This window comes from Lampris incognitus, chromosome 13 (assembly GCF_029633865.1).
Source record: "Lampris incognitus isolate fLamInc1 chromosome 13, fLamInc1.hap2, whole genome shotgun sequence".
Taxonomy (NCBI): domain Eukaryota; kingdom Metazoa; phylum Chordata; class Actinopteri; order Lampriformes; family Lampridae; genus Lampris; species Lampris incognitus.
The window spans coordinates 6,372,560-6,385,801 of NC_079223.1; the positions used below are offsets into that span (position 1 = coordinate 6,372,560).

The following is a 13,242-nucleotide window of genomic DNA, read 5'->3' on the forward strand; positions in this document are numbered from 1 at the left end:
ATAATGCTTTGGGGTTCAGATTTTAGCCTTTCACATTTTAGTGATTTTATTATTCCCTGACACGTTTTCTGATTTTCCAGAAAACATTGATCAAAATCAAACCCGGCGCCTATCCTTGTTAAAAGACGCACAAAAAAAAAAAAATCTGTTTATAGCAGCCCAGAGAGAATTTATATCCTGTTGCCTGTAGGAAATTTTAATCAAACAATCACCATCTCTTATTTCATAGCCAAGCTCTTAAATTTACAAGTTACACTCCCGTATCCCGTAAGATAACAGTGCCCATTCACACAGCTGCAGAACATATTTTCATGATGGGTTTCCATTCCTCTCTGTGCCAACTCAAGCATTTAATCAACTAGTTACCCACAAACCTACACTGACTTAAAATGACATTAAAACCCAACGTGGACATTACTGATAACCCCGATAGTGAATCCTCGGATTCCTCATTCTGTTGCGTGCCATTAACTATCACAGGGTGAAGCATAGATACGAAGGACAGGCTACATGTCCACTGCTGTATGGATTGAGGTGACTGTCCCGTTTGGTTTCCCGAGGTCCGTACCAGTACGACCAGCGGATCAGACCGTAGCACAGCATGGCCCATTGCACGGAATAAGGTGTGGGCTAAGTCTTTTCTCCTCGATTTAGTCCTGAGACTAACCCCAGGATCAACCCTTAACTCTCGAGTTCCATTGTGACCTTTAACAGTTCAACGGGCATCTCTCTGCCTCCATCCACTATGTAGTCTCTTCTTTCTCGATTCATATTCTCTCCTCAAGTGTGCCCCTCTACAGCTGTCCTCCCCATTTCCCCCTCGCTCGCTGCTGGTCTTCTTGCTGTCTTGCTCCGGTTAGCTTGAAACTGATAAGAGCCCCTGTTCATCAGCAGTGTCAAGAATCCTGCATATGACCGGAGACTCGACCTGATGGAAAAACACGAAACACCGCAGGTCATTAAACCTTAACAGACTAGTTTTGAGATTTGAATCGACGAACAGCAGATTCGATAACCGAAGTTTGTGTGTTACACTCAAGGGGCTATGTGAGTGGGTCAGTTTATGCGACCCCTTTGGTCAAGGATCAACAGTGAACTCACCCCAAGGATGTACTGACAGGTCTGAGGCTCAAGCATGTAGACGGTGACAGCATGCGGAGACTCGGACTCTTTGCATCTGACAGAGAGAGGAGACAGGAAACGGGTGAAGAGACTGGGTCACAGCAGGCTGTTTTTCTTACTCATGCATCCAGCTGGTAACAGCTCACTGGTGCTTTGCCTTTATACACACACGTCTGGACACTGGAGACTCACTTGAGCTTGACAATGACCTGTCTGGGCTTCCCTGTCAGATCACACAAATCCCCGTGGCCATAAAAATGGGAAACCAACCTAGAATGGAAGGAATAAGGTAGCACTAATAATTATCATGGAAATACCACACGTGTAAATATCAAACAACATTATAAACAGTATCGGGCAGGGCTGTGAACTACCAAGAAAAGGTTGCATTAAATGATTTAGTATAAGGTTTTATATATTTTCAATACCATGCACCTTAAAGAAATAAAAAAGCCAGGTTTTTCAACAGATGTTACCATGAATCAATACAGAGGGATGTGGACCCTGTATGAAATTTTGCTGCAAGATGTGAAGAGCCATACTAAGTATTGCAGCACATTCAGGGGGCAGCCGGGAACCGCCGCAGCCGGGACGCGAACCCTGAACTCCCGCACCATGGGTGACAACGTTAACCAGTCGACTAACGGTTCCGACCCGTTAGCCAAGGGCTAGGGAGTCTAGTCATCCGTGGTTGTTGCACTACCCCCCCTTAGGGAAGCACATTTCAGCATATCAGCTCCCTCACGCCTCTGGGCGCACGCGCTTCCGATGGCCTCACGGTCTCGTCATCCCACTTCTGACACCGATGTAGCGAATCCGGGGGGCAGCCGGGACACGAATCCGGGTCGTCCGTACCACGGACAACTGCGCTGACCAGTCGACTAAGGGGTCCGACCCGTTAGCCACGGGCTAGCGAGTCTAGTCGTCTGTGGTCGTTACAGTATCGGTGACAATATCCAAGGCTCAGCGTTTTCGGTTTTTATTTTTCAAAGCCATCCGGCATGCCGAATTTCGCCACAAGAGGACACCGTTACATAACCTCACACGAACAGGAACAACTGTTGGATCCGTGGAAACATAAAATCCGGGTGAAAATCAGTTCAAACCGATCTGCGCTTTTTAAAAAATCTGGGTATTTTTCGGTGAAAATCGGTAAAAACTGAAAACGCTGAGCCTTGACAATATACCGTATTTCCCTGACGGTAAGTCTTCAGTTTTTTTTTACTCGTCTGGCTGGTCCTGCGACTTATATTCCAAAGCGACTTATACAAACGGCCACTAGATAGCACTGTTTAACCTTGTGACTCAATTGAAAATACTGCACCATAATGATACGAGGGTCAGGCGGGTTCAGGTAAGATTACTAGAAAATATCACGGGTTCAAGTGATAAAACAGTGCAACACTGCTCAGTTTGCTAGCCTGGGCTAAATTTGGAGGTTTGTGGGTCGGGTCCCGGTGGTTAATAAATGCATATCTTAACAGGTTGGGCGGTGCAGATTGGCTCTGATGACGGGTCAGGTGGGTGCGGGTATTAAAAAACCCTGACCTGCACATCGTTACTGTACCACCATATAAATGCAACTTGTACACCAAAGTGACTTGTGTGTTTTTTTTTTTCCTCACAACAACGTGTTTTTTTGCTGGGTGCAACTTGTACTCCAGGAAATATGATAATTGAATTATCCCTTGCGTTTACTAATTAGCAACAGATCAGTCAGTAAACAACGGGCATAGTTAGTAGAAAAATATCTTTCTAGTATTGTAAACTAAGATTGCATTTTTGTCCACAAAATGATGCGTCTGATCAGCTTTTATGAGGATCGGGCATGTTAACAGAAGAGAGATGGCATACTTGACTTTCTGGACCCCATCATCTTTGAGCTGGTAGGAGCGGGCAACATTTTTCTTTGCCCAGTCGAGATGCTCCTCAGCATTCCAGCTCCCCACTACAACAATGTTCTTTCCATGCTCTTTATCCTGGGACAAAAAAAACACATTATGTGTTTTGCATTCTGAATCCATCACTGACTTTTTTCAGACAACAGGTCAAGTAGTCACTTTTCAGATGTTTTACGTCGCCGTTCTTCCCCTCCCTCCTCTGAACGTAGCTCCTTACCTCATGGTACTGATGCACGTGCTTCCCGTAACAGAATTCGTATTTCCACCAGCCTACGCCCTACAACACACAGATTAAAACAGTTAGAAAGATTCTGGCGTTTTCCTTCGTTGAACCCTCCTCAGCCGTGGAACACGAGCAAGGCCTCACCCCATGCAGGCAGTACGAGCCACTCAGGAACTCCTGGATCAGCTGGTCGTCTGTCAGACGGGAAATGTGGGTGGTGCCGACAGTGACCTGTGTTTGTCCGCCAACAGTCATGGGCTTGTGAGTGGAAGTGAAGGCCTCTTCTCTCACTGGCGACACTTCCTCCTGTAATGCGTCAAAAGACAGAAATCAGACTTGAGGTCACCTTAACATGAAGATGTAAATCACATTCAAGCACAACGGGGGGGAGGGGCACTCACCTCCCTGGGTTCAGGGGCGGCGCTGAATGGTGGTCTGAGCTGTTCCTCCTGCTCCCTGTTCAACTGTTCAAGCTGATGAGGTCGCAGAGGGGAGCCGGACAGAGCCTGGCAGAATATGGCGTTCACCGGAGAGGATTTGAACCTGTGAGGAAGAGCCGTCTGTCTTGTCAAGTCCGGACACATTTAGGAAAAGTGAGGTTTTAAACAAGAGCCTCCCTTGCGGGGTATAAATTCATTAGGATTGTTTCAAAAGGTAAATTAGACTGCTTAGCCTCTTAGCCTATATAATATTGCTAAGACAAAGACCGGAGAGGACTTTCTGAATGTCAGTTAAGTCAGTCTACCTGTATTTTGGATGTGCACAGAGCAGTGGGGTCAACACCACCACCTCATATTCACAGGTAGTGACTTCAGCAACGGACAAAATCTCATGCTTGGCCTCCGGATGGCAGACGTACAACACGGAAGTAGCGCGAGGCTGGTTCTGTTTCAGGACACAGGGAGTCCCGTTTCCCATCTCCACCTGGAAGTAGGGAGTCAGCTGGCCTTCTATGTTCTTGGTGGGCACCTACACACCCATTAAAAGGAAACGAAATGATGGGGTCATGAGTGAAACCATTCACCGATACCCCTTTCACACTGGCCAAAAACCCGCAAAAAACCCGTCAATGTCCGCCTTTGGTCACTGTAAAAAGGCGGATGTTAGCGGGTTTTTTTGGCCAGTGTGAAAGTGAGATTACTAAACTGATGGCCAAGGGTGCTTTATTATAAGACCTACCTCTTGGTCAGCTTCTGAATTTATTTCATCTGAATTTGCATTATCTGACTCCTTCACCGTTTCTGCAAATAAGGAATGTCTAACTTTAGCACAGGCCAAAAATAACACAGGTGTACTTATCACTATGTTATCAAATGATAATACATGCATGCAAAGATCTTGGTCCATACACACCTGTCTCCGTGGAGTGACTCCACTGCACCGTGTTTCCAAGAAAGTACTCCTGAACATTGATTTTCTATTAAATTAAACATTTCATTACACTCAGAATGTAACGTGCATGTATGAGCAGAACAGTAATAAATGCGAAAACTGTGCAGTGAAAATGATTTTGTCAGCTTAACACACTGACCTGACCCGTCTCCTTCTCCTCGTGGTATTGTCTAATATGCTTCCCATGGCAGACCTCGTATGTCCAGTAGGACTCAATCTGCAAAGATCACAATCCAAGAGAGCAACGTTTCAAGTGGATTAAAACTCAAGATTTTTTTTAAAGAGTCTGAAATTTACTCACCCCCAACTTAGCACCAACGTCTAAATCATTAGTTATGCGCCATTCATTCAGAACTGACTTTGAAAGAATCGGTTTCAGTCTAAAGTTGGAGGAGTACTGACATTATAAACAGAAATGAAACTTGTAGACTCTCACCCTGTATGAGCAGCTGCTCTGTTTGAATAGTGGTTCGAGCAGGACACCTGGATCAGGCCCGGTGTAGTCCTTGTCGTCATCCTGAGACAAACACCATGCATTGAAGAATGTGAGAAACAAGCAGAGCCGTGTATGAATGCCACCAAACAACAAACTGACCTCACTTAACATATGAAAGGGAGATATGAGTAAGTGGCTGCCTGTGTGATTTTAGCATCAGGGATGTATTGGGGGGGGGGGGTGCAATGTTTGGTCCTCCTCTTTAAAGGAATGCACGGGTGATAAAGCTTCAGATCTTTCCCATCCAGTCAGATACGGATGGTACAATAAACACTATTGCACTCATTTACAGTAACATCCATCGAAAACAAGTTGAAGAGTTGGTCAGTTTTTCTTTGCCTTTGTGTTTTTGACTCATCTGACTAGCTGGACTGCAGTTAATAAGTCAATTAGTATGTCTGTCAGTTAGGACGTCTGTCGATTAGGATGTCTGTTGGTTATGAACAAGTTGCTTGTAGTCAGTCAAAAGCCAGTCAGATGGGCAGGCTGATGGAGGTGTACCAGGACTACAGTCTTCTAACTGCTCTACTCAGATGGTGGTCCCAAATGAAAATGAAAGCACGAGGTCAATTATGAATGCACAGAACCATTTCAACGCAGGTGGAAAGTAGTTCCTAATTCTACGGTGAAATATGAACAAACTTTTTTTTTGCCATCATTTGTCATGTTGACGAAGATGTTGCCCCTTACAAAAATATCGTATACTTGAAGTTTATTTTTTTAAGTAAATTTCAAAGTTCAAGTATACGTACTAGCAGAATACTTGTAAGTATACTTAAGTATAATTTTGTTTAGTATATTTCTGATAAGGGCAGCACAGTGGTAAGCGCGGTCGCCTCACAGCAAGAAGGTCCTGGGTTCAAGCCCCAGGGTAGTCCAACCTTGGGGGTCGTCCCGGGTCGTCCTCTGTGTGGAGTTTGCGTGTTCTCCCCGTGTCTGTGTGGGTTTCCTCCGGGGGCTCCGGTTTCCTCCCACAGTCCAAAGACATGTAGGTCAGGTGACTCGGCCGTACTTAAGTGTCCCTAGGTGTGAATGTGTGTGTGTGTGTGTGTGATGGCCTGGCGGCCTGTCCAGGGTGTCTCCCCGCCTGCCGCCCAATGACTACTGGGATAGGCTCCAGCATCCCCGCGGCCCTGAGAGCAGGATAAGCGGTTCGGATAGATAGATGGATGGATGGATGGATGGATGGATATCTCTGATAAGTCCTTAAAAAGTAAACTGAAAGTATACTCACTGATTTTTAGTTTAAAATAAGTATACTAATAGCACACTTAAATAAACTACTTTTTTTTTGATAAACCAGATCCACCAACCCACTCACCTCTCCTCCAGTCGACAGGGAAGGCAGGAGACATTTATAGCGCTCCTTCTCTGGTGTCATCATGATGACAAAGTCGTCTTCGTTGTAAAATGCACCAGAGGTTGGCTGAAACACACAAGACACGGTGGACACCCAGTGAAAAGTCTTACCCCGAAACACATCATCATCATCATCATCATCATCATCATCAGTTCCGTAACCTATGGAGGTCGTAGGAGCCCAGCTGATGTCTCGACAAGTCTCTTCCACCGCTCCCTATCCATCGCAGCTCTGCCCGCCTCCACTAAGCTCATCTGCAGCCATTCTCCCATCAATCAACCAAGCGCTTTACAACTAATCCCTAAAGGCAACTTGGTCCCATGTTGTTGACCCAGGTTTCTCTGTCTCCCTCCTGCCAGGCCTTGCAGGGTGTCCTCTGCAAGTGTCCTTTCCGTTCGGCAGACGTGCCCAAACCAGTTTAATCCCCCCCCCCTTTTATACCACTGTCAGTAAACCATCATGGCGACCAGCAGCTTCCTCAACGCTGTTCAGCGCTGCGGCTCTGCGGCGCTCCTCCATGAGCTCTGAGTTCAGAGGCTCGGACCGTTTCCTCCAGAGCTTCTGCTCCGGTCCAGGATTCTGCACCGTACAGGAGAGCCGCTAAACACGGCGACGTGGTGACCTGAACAAGACGAGTTTATGCCTAACCCCCCCTCCTCCTCCTTCCCTCCTCTTCCTCACTACCACTGGTGGTTCATCCAGAGACGGCAGAATACGCGCGGGACCTACCAGCGTGAACTCGGCCCCCGGCCAGGCGATCTTGAAGGGGATCTCGTCGGTGAAGGATGGGTACCCGCCCCTGTTAGCCGACACGCCGCCGCCGCCGCAGCCTTCAATCAGCCCGCCGAGCAGCACCAGCAGCAGCCCCTCCATCGTCGCCCCGTCCCGCAGAAGCGCGTCTTGTCTCCGCAGGTACATAGCCCGGCCGCCTACAGCTCAAACCCCGCTCATCTGTACAGGGAACCCGGGGAACTGGAACCATGTCCGGCTGACTCCCGCTCGACAGGTGCGAAACCAACCGCAGCTCCGGCCGGATGTCAACACAGCGCCCCGTACCGGAAGTGGATTATTTGCTCTGCCACGTCATTTTTCGCTCTTGACGGGAAGACGGGGAGAGAGAGAGGAAGGCGGGGGGAAAAAAGGGGCGGCGCCATCTAGTGGTGCCTGCGAGGTTCCGCCCGACCCTTATCCGAACCGCTTAGGCTGCCGTCGGGGCCTGTTGTCGTGTGTGATACAGACAGGGAGACGACTCGGGTTCGAGGCGCACAGACGCACCGTCAGCTACGGACGGACTACCGGAACTCCTGCCTCACGTAACGCGTGACGGCACATGACGGAAATACGTCACTGTCGTAAACATCCCGGCGCCGCGCCTGTGACGATACATCTGAGGGGGAAATAGCAACTCTTACTTTATTCACATCGAATTTTTGGTTTGAAGAGGAGAATAGGAGGAGAGGAAGGCCAGAGAGGAGGTTTATGGATGTGGTGAGGGAGGACATGCAGGTGGCTGGTGTGACGGAGGAAGATGCAGAGGACAGGAAGAGATGGACACGGATGGTCCGCTGTGGCGCCCCCTAACGGCAGCAGCCGAAACTAGTAGTAGTAGTAGTAGTAGTAGTAGTAGTACTAGTAGTGGTAGTAGTAGTAGTAGTAGTAGTGGTAGTAGTAGTAGTAGACTTTATTCAAATCAAATCAATTTTATTTGTATAGTCCAATATCACAAATTACAAATTTGCCTCAGGGGGCTTAACATCAACACAACATCCTGTCCTTATGTAGCATGGTTAAAAACGTCATATCCAAGAAATGTTATATAATTGTAAACTACTAATAAGACACGTTAGCCCCGAGCTAACGGGTCTGACCCTTTAGCCGAGCGGTTAGTGATGTCGCCTTGTAGTGCAATACACCTCGTATCGAATCCCGCACCGGGCAAGAAAGTAACCGGTTACATAATTACACAAAGTATCACCACATGATTATTATTATTATTTTCATTGCCAACATTATTTTATTTTATTATATCATCAGGAAACGCTTATAGTAGCCCCTCCTTGTTGTGACGCCATTTCCTGTTAGTAGCCCCGCCCTGCTGTGGCGCAATTTCCAGTTAGTAGCCCCGCCCTGTTGTGACGCCATTTCCTGTTACTAGCTACAAATCGTATGTTCCCCCTGTCATGTCCCGCTTTGGACATGTAGCAAGAGGTATGTGTTCATCTTTGTATGCCCCTGTAATGTATTTTATCCATCCCTAATGTGTCTTATGTCTAATGTGGGTCCCGATTCTTGCCTAGGCTGCAGCAGGAGCTGATCTGACGTCTTCTGACACCTGTCCTGTTTTGTTTATATGCGACAGACAGAATACAGATCCCATGCATGAGAGAAGGTGTCCTGTCTTCCCTACACAACGCAGCGGAAGAGTACACCGGTCACACTGGGACCCTTTCATGGGACAAGGAACAACTCCCTTAAAACAAAACCTTTAACAGGGGGGCGAAATGGGAAGAAGCCTCCGGGAGAGCAACAGAGGAGGGATCTCTCTCTTTACTCATGCGCATAGGTAGGTCCACATTAAAAAGAACAATACGACAGCAACACAAAAATACAGATGACAGCAGATCACAAGTGCACAAGGATTAAAACCTATGCAGACGTCTGTTCCAGTGTTTCCAGAAACAACCTTGTGTCACTTTGTGTAGGCTCAGTTAACAGCATTACAATTACATGTTGGAGGCAATTAATCGACACATAATTTTTTACACGAAATCCCTCAACACTGCATGGAAAGTGGGAACATCACTAGCCACAAACACATGGCTTGCACTTGTCCATCTTGGAGGCTTGAGCAGGCTTCTGAATGCATCATGACATGCCACCTGCAGCTTTTTCATTTTTGCCTTGCTATAACTGCACCACAAGTGGGCAGTATAGAGTGAGGTACGGTAGGCCCTAAAAACAGCAGCTTTAACGTCATCTGTACACATACGACATTTGCGTGCCAGCATATTGGCTTGTGCGTTGTGAGAGAGCATATATCATAAATCTATTGATTATTCTAGCTAAATTCTATACACATAAGTGCAAGTTTACAAACCAAAGACCTCTTTTTGTTGTTTCTAGTGCCAATAAAAAGGCGCACAAAAACTACTGGCATGTGTTCGCTGTAAAATATGTATGTAAATGAAATGTGATCTTAGCTGGTGTGTATTAAATGTTTTTTTTCTTTTCCTTTTTATTGTTTTTATTATTTTATTTGGCCTGCCCCTGGCATGTTTGTTTTCACTGTAGTCATTCATGGTGTAAAAATATGACATGTGTACAACTTGTTGTCAATTACTCAGATAGCAAAACTGCTGTGGCCCGGACCCGTCCCACACCCGACACTTCATCCAGCCCACATACAGTGTGGAATGACGGCACTTGGCTGGTCCGCTCCCGTTTGCCAGATCTGGGCCAGAGCCAAGCCACAGCAACTCCACATGTGCCACATATTTGCCAAAAGTGGCCCATATTTGTTTTGTGATATTTGGGCCATATTCACCATTTACCACACGGGCCACTTCAGGGTCACATCCAGATCACATGTTGCCCAGAGCACCGCGTGTTTGCCAAAAGAGGCCCACATTTGATTTGCCATATTTGGGCCATATTTGCTATTATACATGTGGGCCAATTCAATTCAATTCAATTCAATGTATTGTCATTAAAAACAATGTGCAGGCACATGTTAAAAATGAAATGAGGGGGCCACTTCAGGCTCACATCCATTTTGTCAGGGCCAGAAGAAGGCCATCAGTGCCGCATCATTGCCTGAAGTGGCCCACATCTGGATGCTATCTGGGTAGTCAGTAAAGGGGGAAAAAATTCTGGTGGTGCCGTACTTTGACCTCAGTGAATTAATTGGTTCACCTCTGCTGGTGGACCAATTAATTCACTTTTTTTTAGTCGCTTTGCATTTGTCTTCAGAATACTTGGGCGTCCAACACCCAAGTATTCTGTTTTGCAATACGAGTAGAGAGAGAGAGAGAGAGAGAGAGAGAGAGAGAGAGAGAGAGAGAGAGAGAGAGAGAGAGAGAGAGAGAGAGAGAGAGAGAGAGAGAGAACGTTGTCGAGACAGAGCTGCACCTTTTTAGCTGAATGCAAGACATTCTGGGAAATTCGCCATTACTACTTTCAGAAATTTGAGGAGAGACACCCCAAATTCACGGCCCTGCCAAACCCCAGAAAACTGCCCCACATGAACACAGAGACAGCTGTACTGTGGCTGCACAGTATGTTCTAGCCTGCCACCGTCTGAGGGACAGTGTGTGATACCCCGTACCCCTTCCCATCAGGGAGGACTGGGACAACACTCGGAGACACACACACACACACACACACACACACACACACACACACACACACACACACACACACACGCAGAGACTGACAAATTCGCACACATCCGCCCACACAGGATCTTGTTGCCATGACGTAGCTGTGCAAGTTGTTTTATTGCATGTGTTGGTGCATATATGTTTTGTTTTCGTGCACTGTCATTGTCCTTTATGTGAAAATGCTTTGCAATACAAATGTATATTTGTCATGCTAATAAAAGCAAATTTGAATTTGAGAGAGAGCGAGAGCGAGGGCGAGAGAGAGAGAGAGGGGGGGGGGGTCACAGTATAGACGGACCCCGGCCAGACATGTCCGTTATCCTGCTTTAGGATCTTATAATACACCAGCTTTGCCTTCAAGATGAAGTTTGACTACCGGAGGTTTTTAACAGTTGCTTGAAACGCGTCAGCCCAAAACAGGCGAGCGCAAGCGGAAGCTCATTGAGGTCTTATATGGTGTTATTACGTAATTCATGTTCCTGAGTTGAATTGTCGTAAAGCTTGTTATTTGTAATGGCGGCTCATTGAGGTCTTATATGGTGTTATTACGTAATTCATGTTCCTGAGCTGAATTGTCGTAAAGCTTGTTATTTGTAATGGCGGCTCATTGAGGTCTTAGATGGTGTTATGACGTAATTCATGTTCCTGAGTTGAATTGTCGTAAAGCTTGTTATTTGTAATGGCGGCTCATTGAGGTCTTATATGGTGTTATTACGTAATTCATGTTCCTGAGTTGAATTGTCGTAAAGCTTGTTATTTGTAATGGCGGCGCGTGTGAGTTTAGGACACCTGGGAGATGTAGTCTGTTAGTTTCTACTACATGAAGCGCGTGGTGGTACATTAGTGAGGGGCAGCGACGTGAGAAACGGGGCTGTTATACAGGCCGGACCACAGGCCGCCTGAGGCCTCCGGACCCCCGTCCGCTTCAGACCGGGGGAGATGTCCAGCACAAGTAGGGCACGACAGAGGAAAACACAGATGGTTTTAACTCTGCCTCCCTGTGGAGGGTTTTTGGAGGTGCATGTGAACAAAGTGCCCCCAGAACACATTCTGTGTAACCTCGGACAAATTCTGTGATGCCTCTTTGGGTTTAGACGGGTCTGACAGGACGATACGTTCAGAAGTCTGCACCCCGCACACAGAGGAGCAGGCAGTCTGCCCCCTCCATCACGGGGCTGATTCAGCCTCTTGTGATTTAGGCAGTGGGCTCGTCTTTTACCTCGAGGCCTACAAGGCCCCCATGACCTACAGCAGTCAAGGTGGACCTGGTCATGTTAATTTGCTGTGTCCTCCTGATATTTCATGTTGAAGTGGAGCAGAACGAGGGCTCGCATTAAGGGAGCCACGCTTCCTTTGAGGGGTGGTTAAACGCCTCCATAAACCCTTCCCACCTGTTGGTGGAGCTGTTGATGTAAATATGGGGAGAACACAGGCTGGGAGAAGAGGAGGGATTACGGCAGAGATTTTTAGACAAAGAGTGAGAGGATTTGGAAGTGAAAGGGATATGGAAAAACAGGGGAGATACAAGCCAGAGAATATCCCACTAGATCATCCACCCTCTCCCGTGACTCTCCTCGACATACATACCAGCTCGCACCAATGTCAAGATGCCATGTGTGCACAGGGACTTCGAAAGAAGGCTATTTTATCGACCGTATACGTGAAGGGTATATATGTCCAAGCTGGAACAAGCCCTTTATCCCAGTCACAAAGGCACGACTGCAGACGCAATCGAATATCGTAATTACACGAAACTTTAATTCCCCTTTGATGAGAACTGAAAATGCTGCTCTGACTCCTCTCCGTGTTGCATTTTCCTTATCTACGCCCAATCTCTGCCATTGTTTACGTTATCAGTTCTTGCCAGTTATGGGAGGTGAAGGGGAGAGGTTTTCGGTCGAGGCATGCTCAACTTGCACATCCTGCAGAGAGAGAGAGAGAGAGAGAGAGAGAGAGAGAGAGAGAGAGAGAGAGAGAGAGAGGAGGGCTATTAACATAAAACGTTGCAGGAAATCCAGCTCAGTGTTCAACCGCAAAAGGTTGGTAGGTTTTTTTAATCATAAAAGCTCCATGTTTATCCGCTCTTTAGGGTGAAAACTATCTGCCATTTGCAGGATGTTTAGTTTTTTTTTTTGAGAGTACATGGACATTAACATCCCAAAGGTTAAGATGAAAGGAACCGGCTTGTGTGGGGTCAGAATATATATTCATGAATTAATCAACTCATTGTATTTGCTTGATTGTGGAACTGCTCACTATATCAAAGAATTCATTATATATCCATTATATATCATTATAGTATATCATTATATATCATTATAGTATATCATTATATATCATTATATATCCATTATATCACCTTTTCTTCT

General features: G+C 46.5%; 1 protein-coding gene across 3 annotated transcripts; it reads right to left on the reverse strand.

Annotated features, from left to right (window-relative positions):
• On the reverse strand, positions 1–7,597 carry erlec1 (endoplasmic reticulum lectin 1). Of its 3 annotated transcripts, none has more exons than XM_056291830.1 (14): positions 7,224–7,597; positions 6,456–6,560; positions 5,075–5,155; positions 4,778–4,855; positions 4,600–4,648; positions 4,426–4,487; positions 3,992–4,215; positions 3,648–3,810; positions 3,391–3,552; positions 3,241–3,300; positions 2,977–3,101; positions 1,315–1,392; positions 1,102–1,177; positions 1–928 (listed from the first exon to the last, which is right to left on the reverse strand). In XM_056291830.1, the coding sequence occupies exons 1-14, from the start codon at positions 7,410–7,412 to the stop codon at positions 857–859; spliced, it is 1,524 nt and encodes a 507-aa protein (XP_056147805.1). In that variant the 5' UTR covers positions 7,413–7,597; the 3' UTR covers positions 1–856. The 3 variants fall into 3 exon arrangements, with proteins under 3 accessions (XP_056147805.1, XP_056147804.1, XP_056147806.1); XM_056291829.1 differs by having other exon boundaries at positions 4,600–4,663; positions 7,224–7,594; XM_056291831.1 differs by having other exon boundaries at positions 2–928; positions 3,648–3,789; positions 4,600–4,663; positions 7,224–7,581.
• Between the last annotated feature and the right edge of the window lie 5,645 nt (positions 7,598–13,242).

Coding starts and splice junctions, on each gene's coding strand:
- erlec1 (XM_056291829.1), bottom strand. CDS start 7,412: ATGTACCTGCGGAGACAAGACGCGCTTCTGCGGGACGGGGCGACGATG. Junction 4,664..4,777: donor AGGAGAAGGAGACGGGTCAG/GTCAGTGTGTTA, acceptor TTAATTTAATAG/AAAATCAATGTTCAGGAGTA. Junction 3,102..3,240: donor ACGTGCATCAGTACCATGAG/GTAAGGAGCTAC, acceptor TTTTTGTCCCAG/GATAAAGAGCATGGAAAGAA.